Source organism: Papilio xuthus, unplaced genomic scaffold, assembly GCF_000836235.2.
Source record: "Papilio xuthus unplaced genomic scaffold, Pxut_1.1 DF827714.1, whole genome shotgun sequence".
Classification (NCBI taxonomy): Eukaryota; Metazoa; Arthropoda; class Insecta; order Lepidoptera; family Papilionidae; genus Papilio; species Papilio xuthus.
The window spans coordinates 3,713,707-3,737,879 of NW_013530935.1; the positions used below are offsets into that span (position 1 = coordinate 3,713,707).

Here is a 24,173-nt window from a genome sequence, read left to right on the forward strand (position 1 = left end):
ATATATATATATATATATATATATATATATATATATATATATATAGATATAGATATAGATACATAACTTTATTATTCAACTTAAATACAATATTCCTTGATTGATCTCTGAAAACAAACGCAATAAGCGAATGCTGCTTTGATTAAGAATACATTGATACATAATTTATTTTCACCTCTTTTATAAAAACACACACACACACACCTGTTGTGTGTGTATGTTCTGAGTGAGTGTGTTTCGCAAAATGTTACAAAACTCAACCGTAGACAGTCGGAAAAATAAATGTATTGCATTAAATAAATTGCATACTGTATTAAAAACACAGACTTAATGTTTAACGTGAAATGGAATAAAAAAGTTTTTTCAATTGTTTCTCTTACGGTACTTGTAATAAAATGTAGTTTTAACAAGTGCTCGAGCGTTACACTTTCTCTTCTATCGTAATGTAAGAGAATTCACTCGGTTGAAACCTTTGAACACATTTTTTTCGGGTTTATTGCAGCGTGAAATCCGGATGATAAGGGGCAATTTATATACTCTGTTCCACTTAGACATATATTTGAAGATATACGCATATATGTACGATCGTCCTTCTTTCCATTTCACTCGCTATTTTATGAGTAATAGAATGTCGAAATGTTTCTTTATATACGACAATGTTTTTGTTATATGTTGTATTATCATTTTATATGTACCCTATATTCAACATAACGTTGTAAATATATATATCAGTACTAACAAACCTAAATTATTCACTATTGTTAAGCTGAATTTCAGTTGTCTGTCAGTACTAAAAGACAATTCCGAGTGACAAGGTGACCGAACTTTACGCTTCAAGAAATTTGTTCCAATTTACCTTTGTATTAATCCAATATCCTTATATCAATATTTCAAACCAATACTTTTAATGACGTACTTTTTAATACTATCGCACTCAAAGGCGATTAATGGCCACTAAAGAAGTAAATTTACACACTAAATGTACACTAAGGATTTTTCTAAAAAAGACCTGAAGTTTGGCAGTTAATTTTGTTTATTTCATGACCAAAACACAAAAACCATTTGCAACCTCATATCATTAAAAGTAATGTAAAAACCTGTTCACGTTTTTCATCCGTTTTCCGGTTTAAAATAGCAAACAGTTGTTTATGGCAGATAGTAACGTGTTGTTTTAGCGCTTCATAAAACGGTTTCAAGTCAGAGGTGATAAAGCGCGATTTATAGCTTAAACACAAAGCCCTTTGTTTCAAAGTTTGCGGTAAAACTGCTAACGTACTCTATATTTTTCTATCCGTAAACCTTTTAACTTTTGTTCACTAAATGCATAAAGAATACAGTGATTTATTTTGTATACAATGTCGCTAAGTGTATATTTAATCAAGTAATAAAATAGAGAACATTTATTGATGAAATATATGTATAAAACTTACACAAGGTTAGCAAATAAACTTATTATTATTTTATTGATCTTAAAATTAGGAGTATGTTTATTTATGTATTATACATAAAGTATTAATTTTTAGTATTTAATATACGAGAAATAATATCCCTTTCTCCGTGCTCAAAAAGATGTGAAATATAATATATTCGACGCGTTATTAACAAAAGGTACAATTAACAGAATATGGAATCAAATTAACGCTCTAATAAACACAATTATCTACCTTTTCATTTCTGAGAAGGTAACGTGTACCGTATCATAATTAAATTTTTTCTTACAAAAATATACGTGTATTCGTATTTATCCTTTGTTATCCGCGATTTACAGAAAACAAAAGCTATGCTAAACACGAGACTCAAAGCCAACCGAAAATTGAATCTAGATTATGCTAATACTGATATGATTTCTTTATAATTTTCCAATGATAAAAGTTTTGGCGTTAGCTTTTTAATTTGTTCCAAAACAAAGTGAGTATGGAGTGACACATGCAATTATTTCCCAACGGTGAGTGGCGGTGAGTCGACTCGAGTTTTGAACAAGTTTAAATTAGCAAATACCTGGTCCGCGTGATTGTTTGCGAAATGCCAGTTAAGTATATATAAATATGTACAATGTTTTTACCAGGGGTGTGTAAATCGTTAGAATAATACGTTTTCGAATTATACGATTTTTTTGGAATTACTCGAGAGCTTTTGAATGGAATATTATTATTTAATTAGGAATAATTAGTACGTTAAAATTATTCGCACATTCCCAGTTTTAATGCAATAAAATTTTAGAATATGTATGCATGTTATAAGATATAACAATTACTTAACGAATAACAACTGACTTTATCACGTGATAAAAGTTTGTGCTACGCTTTTACACATTAAAAATTATTTTACAAAACATGTTCTTAAGATGATTTTTATCGTTTTTCTATTGCTAAAAAAGCGCAGATTATTTTATAAATGTGGAATAACTATACTGTTGTTTACAACAAAAAATATTGTCCCCGTATACGTAGTCTAAATAAGTCTAATGAACGTCGTTAAAAGTCTCTTAAATATCTTTACAGTTGAGTAACGTTCCTGAGTGGGGGAGGTACTTCCGGAAATAGCCAATTAATATACGTATACTCTTCTTCACTCCCATAAAAATTCATCTACCCTCAATATATTCGCTTTGAAGATTAATTCTTTTCCCCTTATTGATGGAGTAATATTTACTTTTATACTCCTTTATACTGTATATTTTAAAAAAAACTATACATATATTAATTTTGATTAAAGTGATAAATTAAAATTCAGTGTGATTAAGCGATAATAATAATTTGTTTCATTGATGCGTAAACAATGTTTTAAGTTGACAATATGCGATGAAAACTATGACAGTATTACCCTAAGAATATAGCTGGATACTGTTTAGTGCGGAACAAGTTTTTTTACCCTTTGACCGCCGGTAATTAATATATATTATGGACTTCGACGTGTTTATAAAAGAGTATTTTTTACCCTTAGATATGTGTCCACTAAAATTGCTTCTAGTATACATAAGTACTTTTTTATCAAGATGGGCAACGGTCACTTCGCTATTTCAGCGATTTCAGGTGGCCGCTCGCTCGTTTGCCCTATGATATATATAAAAAAAGATGCATTTCGGAAGCCTACGCATAATAATTACGATTTCCAGTAATATTTATTTCAATACAAAATTTATTGGTAATCAGTAAATAACAGGTCAAAGAGCGATTTACACAAAAAAAAAATCATTGAAATATATATCAGTTTACGATAAAAGGGTTGACATGTTTCAGATAAAATTTAATTGATACGCTGTTTCATTTTTTTATGATTAAGCCCTGAGTGCTTTATTAAATAAATCTATTCCGGAAAGCAAGAAAAATTCACATTAAGGTAAGTAAATAAAAGTTTTTGGAGGAAGTAATAAATTCAATGTAACGAAATCATTTGTATTCATTAAATTATGAATTCATTTACTAACACAATAAAATAATAATCCACTCAATTTTAAGGTAATCCACGAAGTGACAGCCGGTTCATGCACGTACTTTTGGGACACATACATAATTCAGACTATCGAGATATAAGTAAATATAGGTGAGTACAATTTCCATTGCTGCGTTTAACCTCCTTCCATCTTTCCAATGCTTAACTTAAGGAGTAATGTACTCGACACAATATTTGTCAGTCAGCGAGCATAGATTATCAAGTGATACATGGTGAAGTGGCCTGGGATACATAGCCGCATCCACTGAGCTGCGGCAGTCATCTACGGAGCGTAGCAGCGTCGCTACGCGCGTGCTACGCCTCGGCTTCGTAGCAAATCACGTGTACTACGGAATACAAAGTGAATATCAGAAATTAAATTATAAAATACAGTGTTAGCAAATACTGAGGAGAAAGATTTTATCTTATTTTTTCTTGAAAATAATTTAAATTAGAATTCTTTTTAAAAAGTACGAAAAATTTACGTAATGAATTTTATATTACAATTTTTTCATTAAATACATTTTTAATTTATTTCATAAGCGCTGACAAAGTTTTGTACCGCGTTTAACGACAGTGTAAAGAAACAAATTGTTTTAGTAAAGCAATAAAACGATAACAACAGACCGGGGAGAGGGATCTTACAAAGTCTCACATCACAAGAACTGTTTATATTTAATCCGGCAATATGTTTGTATAGGACCGATATTACTGAACGTCTAACACATATTTACATCAATGTCATTGCATTATTAAGTTATAGATTATCTTCTATTATTATTTATATTCTATTCTGTATATAACCATTGAAAATTTATTATATCTTTTCGATATTAAATACATATTCTCTTAGAATGAGACAAATAATGTAAGATAGGTTAAAGTTAGTAAAGTTTTTGGACAAACAGTAAAGAAATATATGTTACATAGAGCTTTAATAAACTAAAAGTAATGTCATATATATTTATTAATATTTACTAGTGAAGTTGAGACGATGCGGAAGAGAAGAGATAGGAAGGGGTCACTAGTCACCTCACTTATGTATTGTTAATTCGGAGATTAATTTTGTTTCTATAAATTTTTTTGGTCAATATTGCAAGTCCGATATATGCAATGTGTGACAAATGAGAATACGTAAAAATATCTACATTGAAAAAATATCACATTAATTTTTAATGATTATCCAATTAAATGCAATATTTATTTTTAGGATGTGGACGTCGATGTGGTTTACCAGTGTCCTTGCAATCTTGGTTGCTGATATAAGAACTGGTGCTTTCCAAAACAAAGGTGAGGAGTTATAACTATTAGCTAGCAGTCGCCTGCCACTGCGTCCGTGTAGGATTTTAAAAAACTTAATTACCCTATGCGTCCTTCCAGGCTATGTTTTACAAGTGAGCAAAATTTCATCAAAATCCGTTCAGCCGTTCCGGAGATAACTTCTAACAAAGATCCGCATTTGTAATATTAGTAAGAAATAAGATATAAATTATTACCAAAATACTTGAACGTATATTAATTATGAGGGAAAGTTTATTTTATTTTATATTTTAGAATCTCTTAATATTTGAATTTGGAACGTTAGTAAAAACATTCCAGTGTGGGTTTTAATGTGTTTTTATTTATCCCTGATAAGAAAACAAGAGGCAGTACCCCTGAAGTCCTTAGACTGTCTTAATACAGTGTGTCGTTACCAGTAATTGGGTGCCCGTAATGTTTACTGAAGCAAACTAAACACGAATGGAAAGCTTGCTTTTATTACGTTCCTAGATTAATAATAAATATTGTTGCTTTTCTACTATTATGTTATTTGTGTTCTTTTATTTAAAACGACAAAAAGTTTAACTTCTTACTAATATTATAAATGCGAATGTTTAGATTGATGTTTCTTATAAGATATATCCAGAATAGCTGCATGGAACTCGCTGAAATTTAACATAGGTGTAGAACATAAGCCTTAAGAAATACTAGTTAAGTTTGAGTTCGCTAAGGCTAATTAAGTTTTCTTTAATATCGTGCGGACGAAGTAACGGGCGGCAGCTAATTAATTCAAAATTCACTGGATATGAGAAATTGCCTAATGATTAATTTTATTGCCTTTGGATTTATTTAGGAACGTTCAAAACGTTATTAGCAATAAAGGCTGGGTTTCCATTGTAAAAACATACGAAAACATTTTGTTATCCCTTTCATTTAGTACAGAAATAACAAGATGATTTGATACAAGTATTTCGATATTTTGAGCTATACTGTGTCGTCATATCGTTCATTTTATTATATTTGTCGATGCTCGCTTGTTTACTTTTACTTTGCTTACATTTTTGTGGAAACAGTAAAGCATTTTTGTAACTCATTGATTTAATTTTTTATACTTCTATACGAATGTTCGTATATTTATAACAACAAAATACTTGTAAAGGTTCTCCGTTTAATGACCAAGCTAACACAATCAACGTTAAGTTCTTTTCCTAGTAAATTTTGTAGCAAAAACCTTCGTAACGCTATTAAAGAAAGAGGATTACAAGCATTGATATCTTATTGTATTTACTTAAAAGGATTATTCTTTCTTTTGCTCAAATGTAACGTTTAATTATTTGACAAGTTGTATTTTTTAATTTGCTATGCCTTTTTTTTTGTACTTTCAATTGTAAAGACTTTACAACACTAATGGATGGTTTTAAATAACGAATCATTCTTCTTTAATAAGCTGTCGCCCGCCTTTCCGGCCACACGGAATTAAAAATAAACTTAATTAATAGCCTGTGTGTTCTTCCAAACTTTGTTTATCTGTAACAAATTTCAGCGAGATCCATGCAGACGTCCTAACAAAGATCTATCGTTCCCTCCAAATATTCGCATTTATTGAATAAGATTTGTTTAATGAATATCTTTGTCCAATAGAAGTGGAGGGCCGACAATGCTATCAGTGTCCGACTGCAAACACTACAGCGTGCTCTCAACAGAAAGTCGCTGTCTCGTGTCCTCTTGAACAACCATACTGCGGTACCGTGGCTGTTGGACCTCGTAAGTTTACCAATATGCTTTTTTTGTATTATAATAAATGCCCCTATAGAGAAGGTTTAAAACCTAGTATTTTCAGATAAACTATAATTGCCTTAAATTGTCTACTATACAATTTGGTAAAATTTGATATTTTTGTATACAGGAGCTAAATCTGTATAGAAAACGTAGTTAATTAAATAATAAAATTATTTTTTTGTTTTTTATGTTGGCAATCTAATTAAGGAAGTGTATATTAAAAGAAAGAATTTTTTACAGATTTTGATTCGTTGCTCAAATGTTTGCCCGAATTCAAGAGTTCGTGCACAATGAAACTGATCTCGAACTCGATATTCGAATTATCCTGCGTTTGTTCCGGAGTATTGTGCAATGCGCCTTTCACAAAAACCACTCAAACCCGACTGATGGAATTCGCAAAATCCAATACTGTAGACAACAGTAGTGATGTAACAAAAGCATTTTACAAATATTTCAAACTAGAGAATACAACTGATATTTACAAAGCTGTAACTAATGAAGAAGTAAAGACTACGGTTAGTTACGCAACGATGTCATCCGTTACAAAATTAAATGATGTATTAATTATAAATACGAATCACACAAACGAAATTGATCTTCCTCACGCTGAACCATTGAAACACGAAGCAACTGTACCGCCTGATGATGATGAAGACGAAACAGAAGGAAGTGGAACTTACGATGATACAAAAACTCCCAAAAACACAGTATCCGCGCCAGCCGCACCGAGTTCTTTCCTCCCAGCTGAAGAAAACAAAGCTTCCAAAGTAGTTCAAAACATATTATTTATTATACCTCTATTTACTTTATTTTAGATTGTAAATACAATAAAAATTTAGAAACATTTTCTGACTATAAAATGGATAATTTCTTATTTAATAAAATTTAATATCCATTTGTAGGTGTCCTTGTTAAAAAAAGAAATGGGAACAAAATGAATGCATTTCTTTATACCGCTTTAAATTTAATAGAACAAAAAACATTTTAATGTAAATTAAATGATAAAGATCTTAGTTAGGCTGTTTAATCAATTGTAAATTACAACCTTCATGTAGATTATCGCACCTTACAGCCTGTTTAGATTTATCTCACTACTCCCACAGATAATGAAATAAATTTGATCATTGATTAAACAGAAAAAGAAAGGAAAGTATTACATTTATCTAGACTTATTAATAAAATATAATATGGAAGAAGATTTTTTTCCGCAAGTATTATTATATAGTTTATTCTTTATTCAAATCTTTCTATTATATACAGCTTTAGATGCACTTTAGAAAGAGAATGAAATGTAAAGAGAAGGAAAGAAACAATGGATAAAATATAAGAGAAAATTTGTAATCGCGCTTCGTACTCTCGAAACGTAAAATATATACTTTATCGTCGAATCGAATTTAATAAAAAAAATCCTTTATTATTTTTACTTATTAAAAGTGATTCTTTAAAAAGGTAGCTGTATTATACAAAAATACAGAAATAAATTTATTCTAATTCAGAGAAAACTTTGATGTTTCATTTTCCTTCGAATATTTGAATAAGTAAATAATTTATAAGTTTATTTAGAAATAAGATTTAGAACTTGGACTGATGCGTTAAATATTTCCTTGATTCTAGTTAATTTTTATATGAAAATGTGCAAATAAATATTCGATCAATCTCCATTCGAACGCAAAAAGGGTCCATTAATATCAATCCAACGATTAATTTAATTACTTTGTAGAATTTGGAGTTCTAAGCTAAATCTAATTGATTTATCGATGACTGATTTTTGTTGCTACCCTTAGATTGGTTAAATTCAAAGTACAGAGTTTCAATACCTTAATTAAAATTACCATGATAAGCAACCACTGCTGATTTTTTTGACCACTGATGGTTAACGAGTACGTATTTTGATGAACATATTAAATCTAGAAATTGGAAGCGTGTAAGCGACCTCTTTGCCTCTAGCATTTTTATATATTTACTTTTACTTCCATAAACTTTTATGCACATTTCATTATGCTATATAAATGAAGACTATGTGTTCATATGTATATAAAGAGTACATAAAACGTATTCTACGATTGTTAAAATGTGTATCCGTAAATACGCGGCATAAACTCATTCTGTCCCTATTTTGCTTTGGATTTTGAATTTTATCATCAAGAAAAAGCTTACGGACATAACAACTGTAAAATTGCTCATCTTTATTGCGCGGCAGTGCTTCATTTTACTGCTGGCTGTTAGCTCATTTTATTTGGGTTTTTCCCCCTTTTTAACGAACAGACGTAAGAGAACATTTGAAATGAACTCGTTTCTGTAACAAGATAAAAGGTTTTTATTTTTAATCTTGGCCAAAAGTTTATTGTACTCCTCAAAAAAAAATCAGTTAGGCACAGCTTAGTTAAACCATGTTTTCAACCCTTTGATCGTCGGCGTTTAGGAAGTATTCGCGATGTGATAATTATGTTTCGTTTGAAACAAATTTAATTTGTTAGAAATATGTTTAGTTGCTTGTCTATACCCACTTTAAAGGTTGTAAAGTGTCGGTGGCGCGAGACAAAGGCTTCGAAGACGCCTTGTTTCAGCAACTCTTGTGCGGTTAGAGTGTAACTTGACACAATTACGAAATTTTCACTTCGTAAGAATATTGTTCTTAGAAAACTTCACCTCATTAAATAGCCTCGCAAATCATTTGAGGCAATTTAATACATGGACTTAATTGAGTAATACTAAAAAAAATATAATCTAAGGGCGTTCGTGTATTGTAAATTTCTCTCACTCTTGATTTAGTCAAAGCACTTAAAACGCACTTATTGACCAATTATGAGTATGACACTATTTTTAATACTTTTATATTTCGCAAACTTTGATCAACAAACTACTAGCATTGTTAGAAACAAACGAATTATTAAATTTTACAATATCATAATAGACGTTCCATTGCGATCGTATAATTGTATTAACTCTCCCCTTTCAACCATTAGGCGTCTAGACGCACAAGCTTTTAATGTAAATATGACTTATTTTCTTATTTTTACGTTTCGTTCCTAATGCGCACTGAAATGTTTGATACTGTTCAACTTTAGTCATTTTATATTATAAGAGATTTATTTAAACATAATACAAATACTTTTCTACTATTAACTATTAGGTAAATTATTAATCAAATTAAATCATAGTGTATATAGATAACATAAAATTACACAAATTACATTTTTTTCATAACATTTTAGTAAACTACATGTGGATATGAAAACTAAATTACTTTAAACTCAAATACTAAACAATTTATACCGTGTACCTTGCACCAAAAGTTATTTAACAGTTCTTAACATGTCAGCCAAGTTAAAGTTTGTCTAAACGTAGTTTGATTTTCTTGACCTTTAGTTTGATATCGAATATATAATGCTTAGTATATTTGAAAGCATTTTGTTTTGTCTTAAATTAATTTTTTTTATCTTTTATTATTTCGGAAAATATTCCACGCTCTACAAATACTACAAAATTTATAAGTTCAGTAATTTCTTTACAAGTTTTTCGTTTACGACATAAACTAAAAGAAAATTCAATAACGCCTTGACATAACTTGTTTAGTGAGAAAAACTTCAAAACATTTGCGGTTTATAACGTTATTTTAGCCAAACTTTATTAATTTCAACTTTTATTGGTTTTGTCACAATTCATGTTTATGTTAACTTATTTTTAACTTAAGTTTATTTCTAGCTACGTGTACTTTCTACCACCAAAATTATGAGACCGTAAATTGACTTTGATTTCTCCGATATTTTTATAAAATTGTGTATAGCGTACACGAGCTTTGGAGAGAAATATTTTTAGCGACGTAAACTTGACGTATTAATGGGGAGGGGGAATATTAAAATGTTCGCCTCCTTAAACACTGAATATATTATTTGGAGCATATCTAGCGAGGTCGTGACCTAAATAAATGAAAAATACACTCAAACGATAACAAAGTATATTTGAATAAAATAATACGTTATTAAATTTCAAAATTAACTATGTAATTTAATTATTATAAATTTGTTTATTAAAATGTGGGTTATCCTGGTGAAGAAAAATAAAAAATACGTATAATTAAACTTACTCGCTAACATACATATACAAGCTATTTACAGAAAATATTGTCCAAATTATATCCGAAACAAAATATGACCGAACAAGATTGTTTGAATTAGATTATAAAATAATTTTAATATTAAAAACGGATTTTAACCCTTCAAACCAGAATCGCCTTCGACTTTTCGTATAACTCACATATTGCAGCGTGTTTGATCGGTACCGGGTCCCGTTGCAATCTATCAACATGCAGATGCGATCAATCTTTTCAACAGAACCGGACGTTGGGATAATTGGAATCATCTATCTTGACTGAGGAGTATCAATAAATCGCACCCTAAAAAACTGCATACAAATATACGTTAACAAGGGTGTTTTGAAAAGCTAACAGGCAAAAAAATGTTGTATAAAAACTGCATAAATATACGTTAACAAGGGTGTTTTGAAAAGCTAACAGGCAAAAAAGTGTTAATTATAAGTTCTGTAGACCGTAAATTTAATTATTTTAACTTTTGTTTGCTATTTAAAATTGAATTCAGGATAAAGGGGAATTTCAACTATCTTATTATTGCCGTATCTTTCGGTTTATTTTGGCTTTATGTAATACTAGCTGCCGCCCGCGACTCCGTCTGCGCGAAATTAAAAATAAACTTAATTAGTAGTCTATGTATTCTTCCAGACTATGATCTACATCTAAGCCAAATTTGATCAAGATCCGTTTACCCGTTCTAGAAATACGTTCAAACAAACATCCAGCCATCTAAACATTCGCATTTGTAATATTAGTAAGATTTCCTATAAATCGAACTTTTAATTTCATTTTTGCTAACATTTGTCTAATAAAAATATTTATCAACAACAAATCGAAAAATTTCTAGTATAATTAGCCAACGGTAACAAGATTTCTGTACTGGGAACTATGGTCGCTATATTATTTCAGCCTAAAATATTGAAGAAATCTGTCCAGCTTGTGTCAATAAACATTAAATTATATTCTTATGTTCGATTGATCTTAATTTTCTTTGTATTTATCGATAATTGATATTGTTCTATGTCTCTAGTGACCCGAAACGAATTACGAAACGTATTTTTGGAAACATTCCAAGTTACATTTCTATTATGAAAGCTATACATGTTTCGTTTGGTCGGGCACCAGTCCAACTATTATCGGAAACTAACCGCTAAAGCATTCTAAATATTGGTTCAATTTAAGTTAATTTAAGTGTGGTTTGTGTGGTATTAATTTTAAAACGTATCAAAGATTCGTAGCATCACTGGTACGGTCGCAGCGTAGCAAAGTCGTAGTTAAGTTTACGTGGTGCAATAGATCCCATATAAAATCCAATAAAAAATATATTTCTATATAATTCCTAGCCACCAAAATATTAAAATAAAGTGTACTTTATTAAAGGCATGTTTAGGATACCTTAGCTAGTTATTGTATAATAAAATACATGTTACTAATCGAATTACGAAGATGAATTCAAATATTAACTAAACCTAAATAAATTATTCTTAAAGCTGAATTCCCAGCGCAGGGCTGTTTTAGATTCCCCTGATCGTAGATGTTGCTTAACTCTAGTATCGAGAACTTGTTTACAGTTGAATGTTGTTGTTTTAATTGTTCTTGAACTATCCAAGTCCACAGCAGTACAAGTTTAAACCAACTGAACCTTGTTCATTAAAACTCTCTGCAATTATAATGAATTCTATAAGTTTTCAGTAATATTGAACTCACTTTGGTTCAATAACTTTATTGGTTTGGATATCGAAGAAGCTTTATATGTAAAATTTCTATTTCTCTTGGTCATCGCAACGCGTAAACGTATGGAAGAATTTCACTACTTCTTATTTGTTCTGTTTACTATTGTTAGTAAATAAATTAAGGAAGATGATCGAAAAATAAGAAATTGGTAAACATTTGAATTAAATATACAGTTAAGACAATGTCTGTTGGGTCTGATAGCTTTTTTTTTTATAATGTCTGGTATATTTTGTAACAGTTGAAATAGTGAAGAGATTAATAGATAAAATGTTTATTTTATTTCTAATAGGAACTGTTTGATCTCTTTATCTCTTTTGAATCTTCAGTTTAAATAATTTCCAATCAAATCGGTATCCTACTTAATACGCTTCAGTTGGATTTGGGAATTTAATTAAATTGTCCGCGGGATATCAATTCGATTTAGTTTTGTGCTTATGTTTTATTGAGAATTCATTGTTAGGATTTACGGAATGAATCTAGTTGAAATGAAAGACAATAAAGAAAGTGCATACTATTTTTGAAGTACTAATATTTCTTGTACCATTCCAACTAAGCTCTATGCCTGTGCTAAGATATGATTTACGACTATAGTGAAATGGCGGTATTCGAAGCCCTGACCACGTGCTCGGAAATCCGTAGTCTTAACTACTATGCTATTGACGCTTCAATTTAAAATTTTAATTTAAAACTTAATTAAAATTTTAAAATCGGAGCCTAAACTTGTGAAATTAATTATTCAATGCACTTTAAATCTTAAGCAACAGCAATTCTCAAATGTTAGTACACGATTGGAATCATTTAAAGTTTAGAAACATTAACTACTGTAAAAGCTCTCCGTCTGACTGTTCGTGTTCTCAGTCTATTTAAGTTGCAAGTTTAGCAACTGGGAATTGAGAGTGCTCTCCATTTATACCTATCATTAGTGTCTATTATCAAGACTAATTGCTACCTTACGAATACTCTAATTAAATATTAATTAGCAAGACGAATTAACGATATTATTCCAGAGCAGCTCGAGACTTATTAATGTAGATCTCAAGTGCTATGACGTCATAGCCTTCTGTTTGTACGTGTATAAAAAGTTAAGATACGTTAACTGAGTTGAATTTGTTGTATAAGGAATGATAAGTTTTAGAATTATTCGCGACTCCGTCCGCGAGGAATTAAAAAAAAACATAATTGTTATGTGTTCTTCCAGACTATGTTCTTAATGTGTTCCAAATTTTGTTAAAATCCGTTCAGCCATTCCGTATATTCAAGACCTTCAAACAAACATTCATCCATCCATCCTTCCAAACATTCGCATTTATAATATTAGTAAGATTTAGATTTGATCTCAGTGGATACTGATAACTTATTTAAAAGACATTTCTTCCTTCTTTAATTTAATTGGATAGAAACCGGACTTTCCTTAGGTATACACGAGCAATTACATTAATATATAAAGAACAAACTTACAATATTCATGGAAAAGTAGGTTCGTGTAATCTTACAATTTTTTAAAAACTCAAGCAGCTTTTGGCAACGGAATTAAATATAAAAGAATTCACATACTTTAGAAAAGTATTTTAAAAGCAAAGATTTAAAACTTTCAAGTGTGTACTTGGTGGTCTCATTTCACATTTTATATATTCAGGAATTTAAAATGCAAGGAACTTTTATTAAAAAAGTATAAAAAATGAATCTAAGTCCTCGGTAAGTTTGTGAAGGATACTCTGATAGAGCTGATGTAACAGTTTTGATTTAATATAAGGAGAATTTATACTGCATACATAATAATTTTATTTCAGTCACTATTCGACAAACCTACTTTATAAAGAAAGAAACATAATGTTACTTGTCAGCCGCGACTCCGTCCACGCGATATTAAAAAAATACTTAATAAGTGGCCTATTCGTTTTCATGACTATGTTTTGTTGATACGATGTAAACGATTCTCGGATGCGAGCGCTATGGTATGCGTGAACGAGAATCGCACTACGCATCGACTAATAAATATGCGTCCTTACGTATTAATCAATTGTTTTTTGCATTTATTATTTAGCTATGTGTTATTTTATTGGAAGTTTGGTGTGTACTTTATAAAATTACGACAGTACGAAATACCCTGACAAGAAAACCTGCTATTTACAGTAAATATTTTAGGAGGTCGACAATTTGAATGAAACCTTTCCGGACATTCTTTACTGAGGGAATATCTTATTGCTTTTGTAAGTAAACTCGAAGTGGTACATTTCCTTGTGTAAATGTTGGGCCATACCTTTGACTTTTAAAAGACAGGACCTGTCAAACTCACGTATCTCTTCTTTTAACAGAATTAAACAATAAGTTCTAAAGTTTGTTCATGTATTCTCGTTTTGTGTACATTTTTGACTCAAAATGCGTTCATGAGACGAATATGTCAACATGTATGGTTCTCATTAATACGTCACCTTCTGCGAAAAAAATACGGATTTAGTACAACGGCGGCGCTTCCTTGTCCGTTTCTCTATCGTCAAGGTGTCCCCCTCGTCTTCGTGACAAAGGTCAGCTCAACGTCACTTCTCATTATTTAAATATCAGCTCCGATTGTATGAAAAGCGTTACAAACAAAACTTTAAAAACCGACTCAAAGTATAGTTAACATCGTCCTTAAAATATGAGATAATAATTACCTAAATTTAAAAACTTTACCCGTAACACTTGACATAAGCGAACACGTGCATAAATCTTTGAATGTATATCTTGTGACTGCATCCAGTTCAATATTAACATAACGAAATCGAGGTCAGATATCGATCACTTTAAAGTTAAGTGTAGCAAGAAGACGTGCTTCACTCTGATGGATATTTGATGGGATCATGGCTGTACTTGAATTTATGATTAAGTACTTATAAGGTTCAATATACGTTAAATTAAATTAGATGGAATTTTTTTATTACGTTGCATTTCATTTTAAAAAGATGAATTGACGACTGAAATTATAGACGTGAAGGGAGATAAGTAGATCACATATAAAGTGGGATATTGACACAGATTTTTTTTCGATTAATCACGTTGAAACGCGTCTCTAAGTTTGCAAAGTGTTTACATAATTTTATATTATAAAATAAACAATTTCTTGTGATTAATAATCTTTATCAAAGAATGGTTATTAAAATTAAAATAGATTAATCTCCCAATTGGCTTGGTGTGGAATGTTTCACATTGTAAGCTCGAGTTAGCGCCCTGAGCGGTTTGCGGTACGAATTCTACGAAGTAATTTCCTCGTATACGAACTATGCAGCATTACATTCTAATAAAATATTTAAACTTTAATCTCTGTTTACGTCAGTTTATTATGCTTTAAAGTTTAGTTGAATTTTATTTGTTAAAAATTAATGATTTTATACAATATAATTTCATTACGTAAAAGCCAGAAATTTCATTCACTTACGAGTGTTATTTGCAAGATGATAACCGTAAGTTTCTGAGACCAAATCACTGTATGAAACATATCGTTATAAAGTTATATGTTGATATTTTAAACAAAACAAAAATAACGTTATGTTTTAAACGTACATAGTATTTGATCTCAGAAACACGCTGTAAAAAGCATTACGAGATCTATTTCTACTACCTTAAAAAAAACTTACGAAATATCTCTTATTTTAATAAATGTAAAAGGTTCACTAGTCCCAAATAAATTCTGGTAGTGTGTATTTAAACCGAGCAAAATTGTTTTATTCAAAATTAAATCAATTTACATTTCCAATTCAATAAACTCGTTCATTGTAAAATACATTTGGCATAAAGTAATTTAATTAATTACTTCGTAAATATTTGTATTACCTATTCCTTAAATTAATTTGTTCAATTTTGTTTAACATTCATTGTGTAATTCAAACGGACTTCTAATATTCTAACATAATGTAGGTATAAAAGTAGCTTAGAGTTTTAACTGGCCGCGTAAAAGTATCTAGTAAACTTATGGATAAACCTAGGTTCAAAAATTGCTTCAATTCAATCATCTATCACATTCAAACTTTAAAAAAAAAATTCTGTACATAGTTTTTGTTTCATAATAAAAACTATCAATGAAATAAAGATCAAATGCCAATAAAATATTTAAAAACGGGTGCAAATACACAAACATAACAATATATACATGTTTTGGTTATACTCGTTTTTAGCACCGAAAAACTAAATCTAAATAAAATGTTGTTGCGGTTTGAATCTCATTTCTGCGGCTGCGAGCAATATGAAGTTAGTATTGCCTCTCTGTTATCGCCCACTTTGATATACGAACTGGAAATATATGTCAACAAAATTGTTTCACTTTTGAAAAAAGTTAAATATTACTTTTATTTGTCACCTAAAATGTTCTAAAATAGAACAAATATTTTATTTGTGCTGGCATCGTCAGTGCAAACGTTATATTATATGTATTTTTTTTTCTTTTTATTTATCATTGTTATATGTTATTTACTGTTATTATAAAATATGTTATCGTGTAAACTGTTATGTAAAGTGTGTATAGTGTCAAATTGGTTGTATACTGTAATGATGCTATGCAGTTTTTAAATAAATAAATAAAAAAAAAAATAAATAAATATTTATGACGATACATTTTTGTACATATTTTTCGGTTGTGGAAACTCACTCTTATAATAATCTTACTAATATATACTAAACTAATAATAATATTATAAATGCGAATGTTTAGATGGATACATGTTTGTTTTAAGGTATCTCCAGGCATACATACATATAGTTCTATATAGTAGAATATACAGGCTACTAATTATGTTTTTTTTTTCAAAACCGCGTGGACGGAGTCACGAGCGACAGCTAGTTGTATTATAAAGATTATTATTTTTTTAAATCTATGTAAAAAAGACTTACCAGTTTAAAGCCTATAGAATTTATTCTTTGAAAATAAAAATAAGTTTTTTTATTCCCATATTGTATAGATAAATGAGTGTTTTTGACACGATAGTAATTTGATTCGCTGATGTGAAAAATATTTTCCAAAGAATTGACGGGCCGTGAAAATGATTGCGATAAAATACAATAGAACACCTGAATCAATCCATTGTTGTCTATTGAAATATAATGTACTTGATTAACTCAACGTTGATTGAAGGATTATGGACACAAATCCAATGGAGATTTTCTAATATTTTTTTCTTATAAATTACTTTGTTCAATACTAAAAAGAACTACAAAATCTGTGTTACAATTTAGCATCATATTTTAAAACCAGTCTGGAACTCTTGATTGACTCATTTTGATATTGTTCCTATCTTAACTATGGATGGATGGATGAATGGATGTTTGTTAGATGGTATCTCCAGAATGACTGCATGGATCTCGCTGAAAATAGGCATAGATGTAGAACATAGCCTGGACACACAGATGGAATCTAGAGCGATATCTATTATACTATATAACAAACTTAAATTTGGCGCCTAGATTTCCTACTACTAACTCCATACTATGCTCATAAAAACACAAAACCTAACAAATGAGAGTTGTAAACTTAGAACAGGAGAGTTATTTGGTATATCAGGAATGAAATGAATGGCCGCCACCTTCAGCTCATTTATTACCCAACTTCTTTCACTTGTTTTGACTCGGCTGTTACGACTAACTTGATGAATAATTTATCAATCTATGCTTAAAGTCTTGTTATATTGTTTACGACATTATTATTTGTTGGGTAACGTCCCGTCTATTTTTGTTATGAAAAGCAATGATATTCTATAAATGAATGCTGTAAGTAACTTGTATTGTGTTCGCTATGTCTTTATTATCCTCGCCAATATTTTCTTCTCTTTATAAACAATGACAATCTGGCCATATGTTCCCAATATTTATTCTTACTTTAATTGCCTTTTCTTAACTATAGTTTATCTCGTTATTAAGTAGATGAATGTCAAATTCTGTATCTCCAACGAAGATATCGTATTTGCAAGTTTTTATTTATTTTTAAAACCACCCTTGTTCTATTTTTGTTGGCTTTAAAACGAAGTTACTCGGCTGAAGATTCTTTGTAATTCTTTACAGATTTTTTTGTCACAATTAAGACAAGAAAAAGCTCGTCGCCAGTAAGGTCAAGTGAACAATTATTTTTAAAAGTTTGATATTAAAAGGCTTACCTTTTAATGACATTTTTTTTTCGTTGTAATATTTTAAAATTGTCGCTTTGTATCTTGTTTGTTGTTTTCATTTTTCATAATTTATCTGGAATATCTTTATTCATTTGTTTGCTAGAAAATAATACCTTAAGGTAGTCGTTTACTTTTGTAATTGATGTCGACAATTGAATCTTAGTTATTTCGCAAGATTTAAGATGGAATAACGACAGTTAACAATATTTCTAGATACACTACACACTGCAATTGAGCTTCTATTAGTAAAATAACTTTCATAGGTTAAGAATTTCCAAGTCTATTGGTAAATCCAAAAAATGAAATCCTTCTTTTTGAAATGCATGTATTTTACTTATAAAAAAACGTACGTATAAATATGACAAAGGCTGATTCAACTTACAAAAGCCAGAAATATTAGTAACGAGAAACCGAACAGTAGTTCGGATAAGGAAATGTTCCAAAAGAAGGGTTCGTGGAAATCGTGTGCCATCAAATCCTCGAATCGTATCGAATTCAACCCCGGTCCAGTCCTATTGAAAGGCACTTATGTTACCATAAAGGTAATGGTGATAAATTTACTGCGGCTGACTTCAAAGTTTCTTCCCTTAGAAAAACTAACCAATTTCTTCAAGGATCTATATGTTATTTGTAACCATTTTATCCGCAAATTCATTTCGTTTTCGACCATATTTCTCATGCCCATATTACTCAAAGCTAAACTAAGGGAAACAACTTAAAGAAACTCATAGTATGAAGGAAACACAAATAAATTGAGACCAAATGTGCCAAAAGGAGCCAACTTAAACAGCACCTGCGCTGATTTTCAGTTGACTTCTTTGCATCCAACAGAATAATATAGACTAGGAAGTAATAACTCAATGCTACCAACTTAAAAGATTCAGATTCAAAATTGTACAAAAATAAATATATTCCTTCATAACTAAAAACCTTTGATGTCAGGTAATTTAATATTAACGTCCCGAACAGGCGGCCTTAAAAGTTCAAATATACGAGGAAAATTTACACGGCTATTACACATTTTAAAATTAAAATCTTGACATTTTAACATCGTTAAAAATGCTTAAAACCATAAGCTTTTTAGTTATAATTGATTTGACATGATCTTCGAAAAAACATTGAAACCAATCCGTGTCAATTACAAAAATTGTCATGACAATTGAAATGATTGAAATACTCAGTAATCTATAGTTCAATCAAAAAACGCTGCTCGGTATTCAACTTTATCATTTATCCAGTGTAGTAACGAACAAATATTTTTAACAAAGGAATAAAACCTTTTGTAATTTACGTTTAACTTTTGACTCAATCGAATTAACAGTTTCAACGGCGCTTCAACACATAATTTTCGACTACGTACTCTGTGAAATATTTAAGCAAAAAATATCCTCTTACATATTAATTACATACCTATTTTTTTATTAATAGAAACAAAGTGATAAGTGGTGGAATTATTATTGTGTTTGAATTTTTTAGAGAATCACTAACTATTCTTATATTTGTTCGAACTTTGACTATGATTTAAGTTTAGTTTACACATATAATGAATACGTACCGATTCTTTATCTCCTAGACAGTAATAATAATAATAAAACATCTGTTCAAATGAAGCGGCAATAGCCTAATGGTTAAGGCTTCATATTTCCGATCTTATGATGTCTTGATAATTCCGCCATTCAACTATTGTCGTAAACCATATCTTACCACGAGCTTAGAGCTTAGTTGAAATGATACAAGAAATATTAGTAAATAAACAATTGCTAAAATAAAAAAAGTATGAATTTATCCTTAGTCAGTAAGGTAAAAATTGTTATTGAATTTGTTAGACAAAATATTACTTGCTATATTAACTCTGCAAGGGATCAAAGTATAAACAATATGTTACAGAGGTCTAAGTAAATTGAGGTCACAGTGCAAAGCATTAACCATCTGGTGTCCAAATATCGGATCAGCGGGTTTAGCAATAACTTGAAAATTAAGTTTATACTAAATAATTCACATAATGTTTACGCTACTGATGGTTAAATCAAAATTAAAAAAAGGATGTTTGGAATAAGTATTAAAAGTTGAAAATCGTTTGTTTTTTGTTCTAATTAGATTTATTACGACTTTCTTAAAACTACAGTGTCCCGGATTACAGTTTATTCATTAAAAAACTGAGCCAATAATACTTTTTTAAAACAAGTTGTCAAGATATTGGTATTTCATGGCAGCTTTTGATGTCTCTATTTTTTTAGAGACTGTTAGGGATGTCAATATTTGTCCATGTATTGTGAAGTACTCTGTACATTATTTCAAAAATGGAACTTTCTAATAATATTCTAAAGTCATTTGTTTCGTTAACAGGCCCTCAAAAAAACCAACACGAGTCTGTAAGTTGGTAACGAGCTTTGTATACAAACAAGGGCAGTCAAATAAACGAGGACCACACCTTTACATCATTTATTAAACCTCTTTTGCCTGTTTGAGCTCGTTTTTTATTTAAGTCGAGTACATTTGATATTTCACTTTTGTTTAACCTGCCTTTCTTACGTTGCGCGTAATTGGATGTAATATAATTTCGTTGCGTTGATATGTTTACTTTTATAAAGAAAGAATAAATTTTCAAGCGTTTAATGTGTTTTGAGAAAAAGCAAATGATGATTAAGTTTTATTAGTTCCAACATTCAGAAAAAAAAACGATAAAAATCTCTTTAATTGTTTACGCTTTTGTGAAAAATTATTATGAACTAATAATACGAGTAAGACGCACTTATAATTTCCGATGTCGCTACCGGAAAATTAGACACTAAAATTAGTCGTTTACTAATTTAAAAAAAAATAACATCATAACTCTGTTCTTCTTCTTCTTCTTCTTCTTCTTCTTCTTCTTCTTCTACTTCTTCTTCTTCTTCTTCTTCTGCTTCTTCTTCTTCTTCTCCTTCTTCTTCTTCTAACCAAGTACCAACATAAGCTAGTAGGGGCTATAGTTTTATAAAGTAGTTTGAATAAAGCAAACATTGTTTAAAAATACTCGTAGTATGCCTATCCTTCGATCGTTTAGATTTTTTATAAGAGCGATATTACGAACACCATAAAGCTTTTAACACGACATGTTTACTGCGGAAGTTGACAGCTGGCGTTTTTTCTAATAGCAAAAGGTGGAAAACGCTAAAGGTTGAAAAAGTGTGTTGTGATTTAGAATTAAAAAAAAACAGTTTATTGATCAAAAACAAGATAAATTGCATGTACAAAATATATCAATTAAAAAGGGGATTGTTCAAGGAGTTTTTACACTTTAGCAGCCATTAAATCTAAGAAAAAAGAAGAAATTTAAACTTTTGAATTTAGTAATGTCAAATCAGTTTTTCTATGTCCTTCTGTTATTCATGTTCTACAATATTAACACATTTTTCTGCAAACAAGGGTTTTTTTTTATTTAAATCCCTGTACATTTTGGTCCAAATCGAGTCGGATTGTTTTACAAGAGTAATGAAGACTGTTGAGTGGTATAATTTTACAATTTTCAAGATTTTTAATTAACAACAAAACGGAAGCTTATTGGTCGTATAAAAGTTACATGGTCCAAGGAAGAGTAAACATTGCTTGAAACAGTACAAGTAAGTCGAAAATTGCAGAAGCCTGGACTATTTTTAAGAAGCAGTACGATTATAAGCGGTATGTTGCCAATTGCATTATTACACATTTCTTTAAGAAGAACTGATTGTTCAGTTTCATACAGAAGAATTATATTTCCATTTAACCAATAATGCTATCAAACAAATTACACTACAACAAACATTTATAAGTTAAAATGCAATGAAACAAGAAAGTATTTTTAAGCAACCGCTCAATCATATTCATTAAATGAGCAACTCACATCTTGTAAAATATATCAATTAGAAACAGCATGCCGTCATACACCCTGGAAGGAGATATATTTGGAGAACATGGATACAGCAGCAGAAATACAAAAGACCCGAAGGAGAAGGAATAATAAGGAATAGCACACTTCTCCTGGAATGCGGCAGCCTGGTTAATATTGTATCGAACAGCACTAACAGATGTTTTTTCAGACACAGAGCATTCACACATCGTTAGCGGTCTCCATGACCAGGACACACAGACCTCGTTCATTACCGAGAGGTTAGTCTCGGTAAAAAGTATTGATGACAAAACGAGGTAGCAAACATAGGTGAAGGTAAGAGGAGCTAAGAATGCGGCAAGACGCAATATTCAACCTTACACCTAGATGTCAGTGGACTGTTTTTTGCCTTAACAGCCCTTTTCCATAATGTGGAATAAAGGGTCCACCTGTCTCTTCATAAGTGAGGTACCATAACTTTAAGCTGAGGACTGAGGTCATACAATTATGGTATATTAAACAAGGAGACAGGCAAAGTTCACTTGTATGGAATGAGTCTATCGAGTGATATACAGGTAAAACAAGCATGACATAGAGAAAGCGAAACATATAGGAAGCGAGAGAGACAGGGAGCATCATAGATAAAAGTGCAGTCAAATCAGTTTTTCTATGTCTTTTTGATATTCATGTTCTACAATATTAATACATTTTTCTGCAAACAAGGGTTTTTTATTTAAATCCCTTTACTGAGGGACTGTAAGACTGAATCCCTTCTATCATAAATAGAAATGTTAAATTAGTTGTTATTTTGAGTACTTTACGTAGTTAAATAAATCTTAATATTTGTAAATCAGTTGGATACTACGACGAAGCATAGTCATAAATTTACACTAAGGTCTCCCTTAGTAACCAATTCATGAGTACTACAGATAACGTATATTACCAACATTGAAAACAAAATTATGCCGGTGAAGAAGTTGGTGGCAGCAGTCGCTCGCTTATCGAAATAATTAGTGTCCTAAAAGTTTCATGACTCGCCTAAGTTAGTTTAAGCTTTTGATTCGTTGTGGAACAACTGCAGGAGTAGTTGAACTTAACTGCATTTACATTTTTAATGTATTTTAAATTGCCCATTAAGAATTTTAGTTGCTGTGGTTTATAAGGATTGTTGGCGATGAAAAGATGAAATCGTAATTCAAGAATTGAGGCGGAAAGTTGCAAGAGGCTCAATTAGAGGAACAAGCAAACAGATTATTTATTATTGAATAGTTCGCAACGAACAAACAATATATTATTTGAAAGACGAAACGTAAAAGATTATCTGTTTTATTGCCGACTTTCCGATAGTTACTTTTGGCTTAAAATATTAGTGAATTATAGTGATGTGAATTTTTATGATCTAATGTACGGCTAAAGTATTGTATTTGTGAATATTAATATGTTGTAAAGAAAGATGATTTGTAGATGTTGTAAACCAAAGGTTCGGTCTAAGCACGCTGTGGTCCGAGCGCTTCCGAGAAGTCCCTTCCTCGGCTTTGCGGGCATATAAATAAGACGCGTAACGGCGAAACAACTTAGTCGCATGTCAGCCTCTGTCCAGACCACACGCACGCGCTTTGACTGACCCTGAGGAATTAGAAGAATTCCTCAGGGAATGAGAATTAGAAATAGAAGAAGAAGAAGAAGAAGAAGAAGAAGAAGAAGAAGAAGAAGAAGAAGAAGAAGAAGAAGAAGAAGAAGAAGAAGAAGAAGAAGAAGAAGAAGAAGAAGAAGAAGAGATTAGATTAGATTAGATTAGATTAGATTAGATTAGATTAGATTAGATTAGATTAGATTAGATTAGATTAGATTAGATTAGATTAGATTAGATTAGATTAGATTAGATTAGATTAGATTAGATTAG

At 30.5% G+C, this 24,173-nt stretch overlaps 2 protein-coding genes across 2 annotated transcripts in view; both read left to right on the plus strand.

Annotated features, from left to right (window-relative positions):
- LOC106116880 (A-agglutinin anchorage subunit) overlaps positions 1-24,173 on the plus strand; it is a 65,546-nt gene that overhangs the window by 10,135 nt on the left and 31,238 nt on the right. The window lies entirely within an intron of this gene.
- On the plus strand, positions 3,291-7,748 carry LOC106116512 (uncharacterized). Its single transcript, XM_013310380.1, has 6 exons — positions 3,291-3,339; positions 3,459-3,543; positions 4,643-4,722; positions 6,334-6,456; positions 6,712-7,272; positions 7,732-7,748. Exons 2-6 carry the CDS (start codon positions 3,485-3,487, stop codon positions 7,746-7,748), a joined length of 840 nt encoding a protein of 279 aa, XP_013165834.1. The 5' UTR covers positions 3,291-3,339; positions 3,459-3,484.

Coding starts and splice junctions, on each gene's coding strand:
- LOC106116512 (XM_013310380.1), top strand. CDS start 3,485: ATGCACGTACTTTTGGGACACATACATAATTCAGACTATCGAGATATA. Junction 4,723..6,333: donor TGGTGCTTTCCAAAACAAAG/GTGAGGAGTTAT, acceptor TTTGTCCAATAG/AAGTGGAGGGCCGACAATGC. Junction 6,457..6,711: donor TACCGTGGCTGTTGGACCTC/GTAAGTTTACCA, acceptor AATTTTTTACAG/ATTTTGATTCGTTGCTCAAA.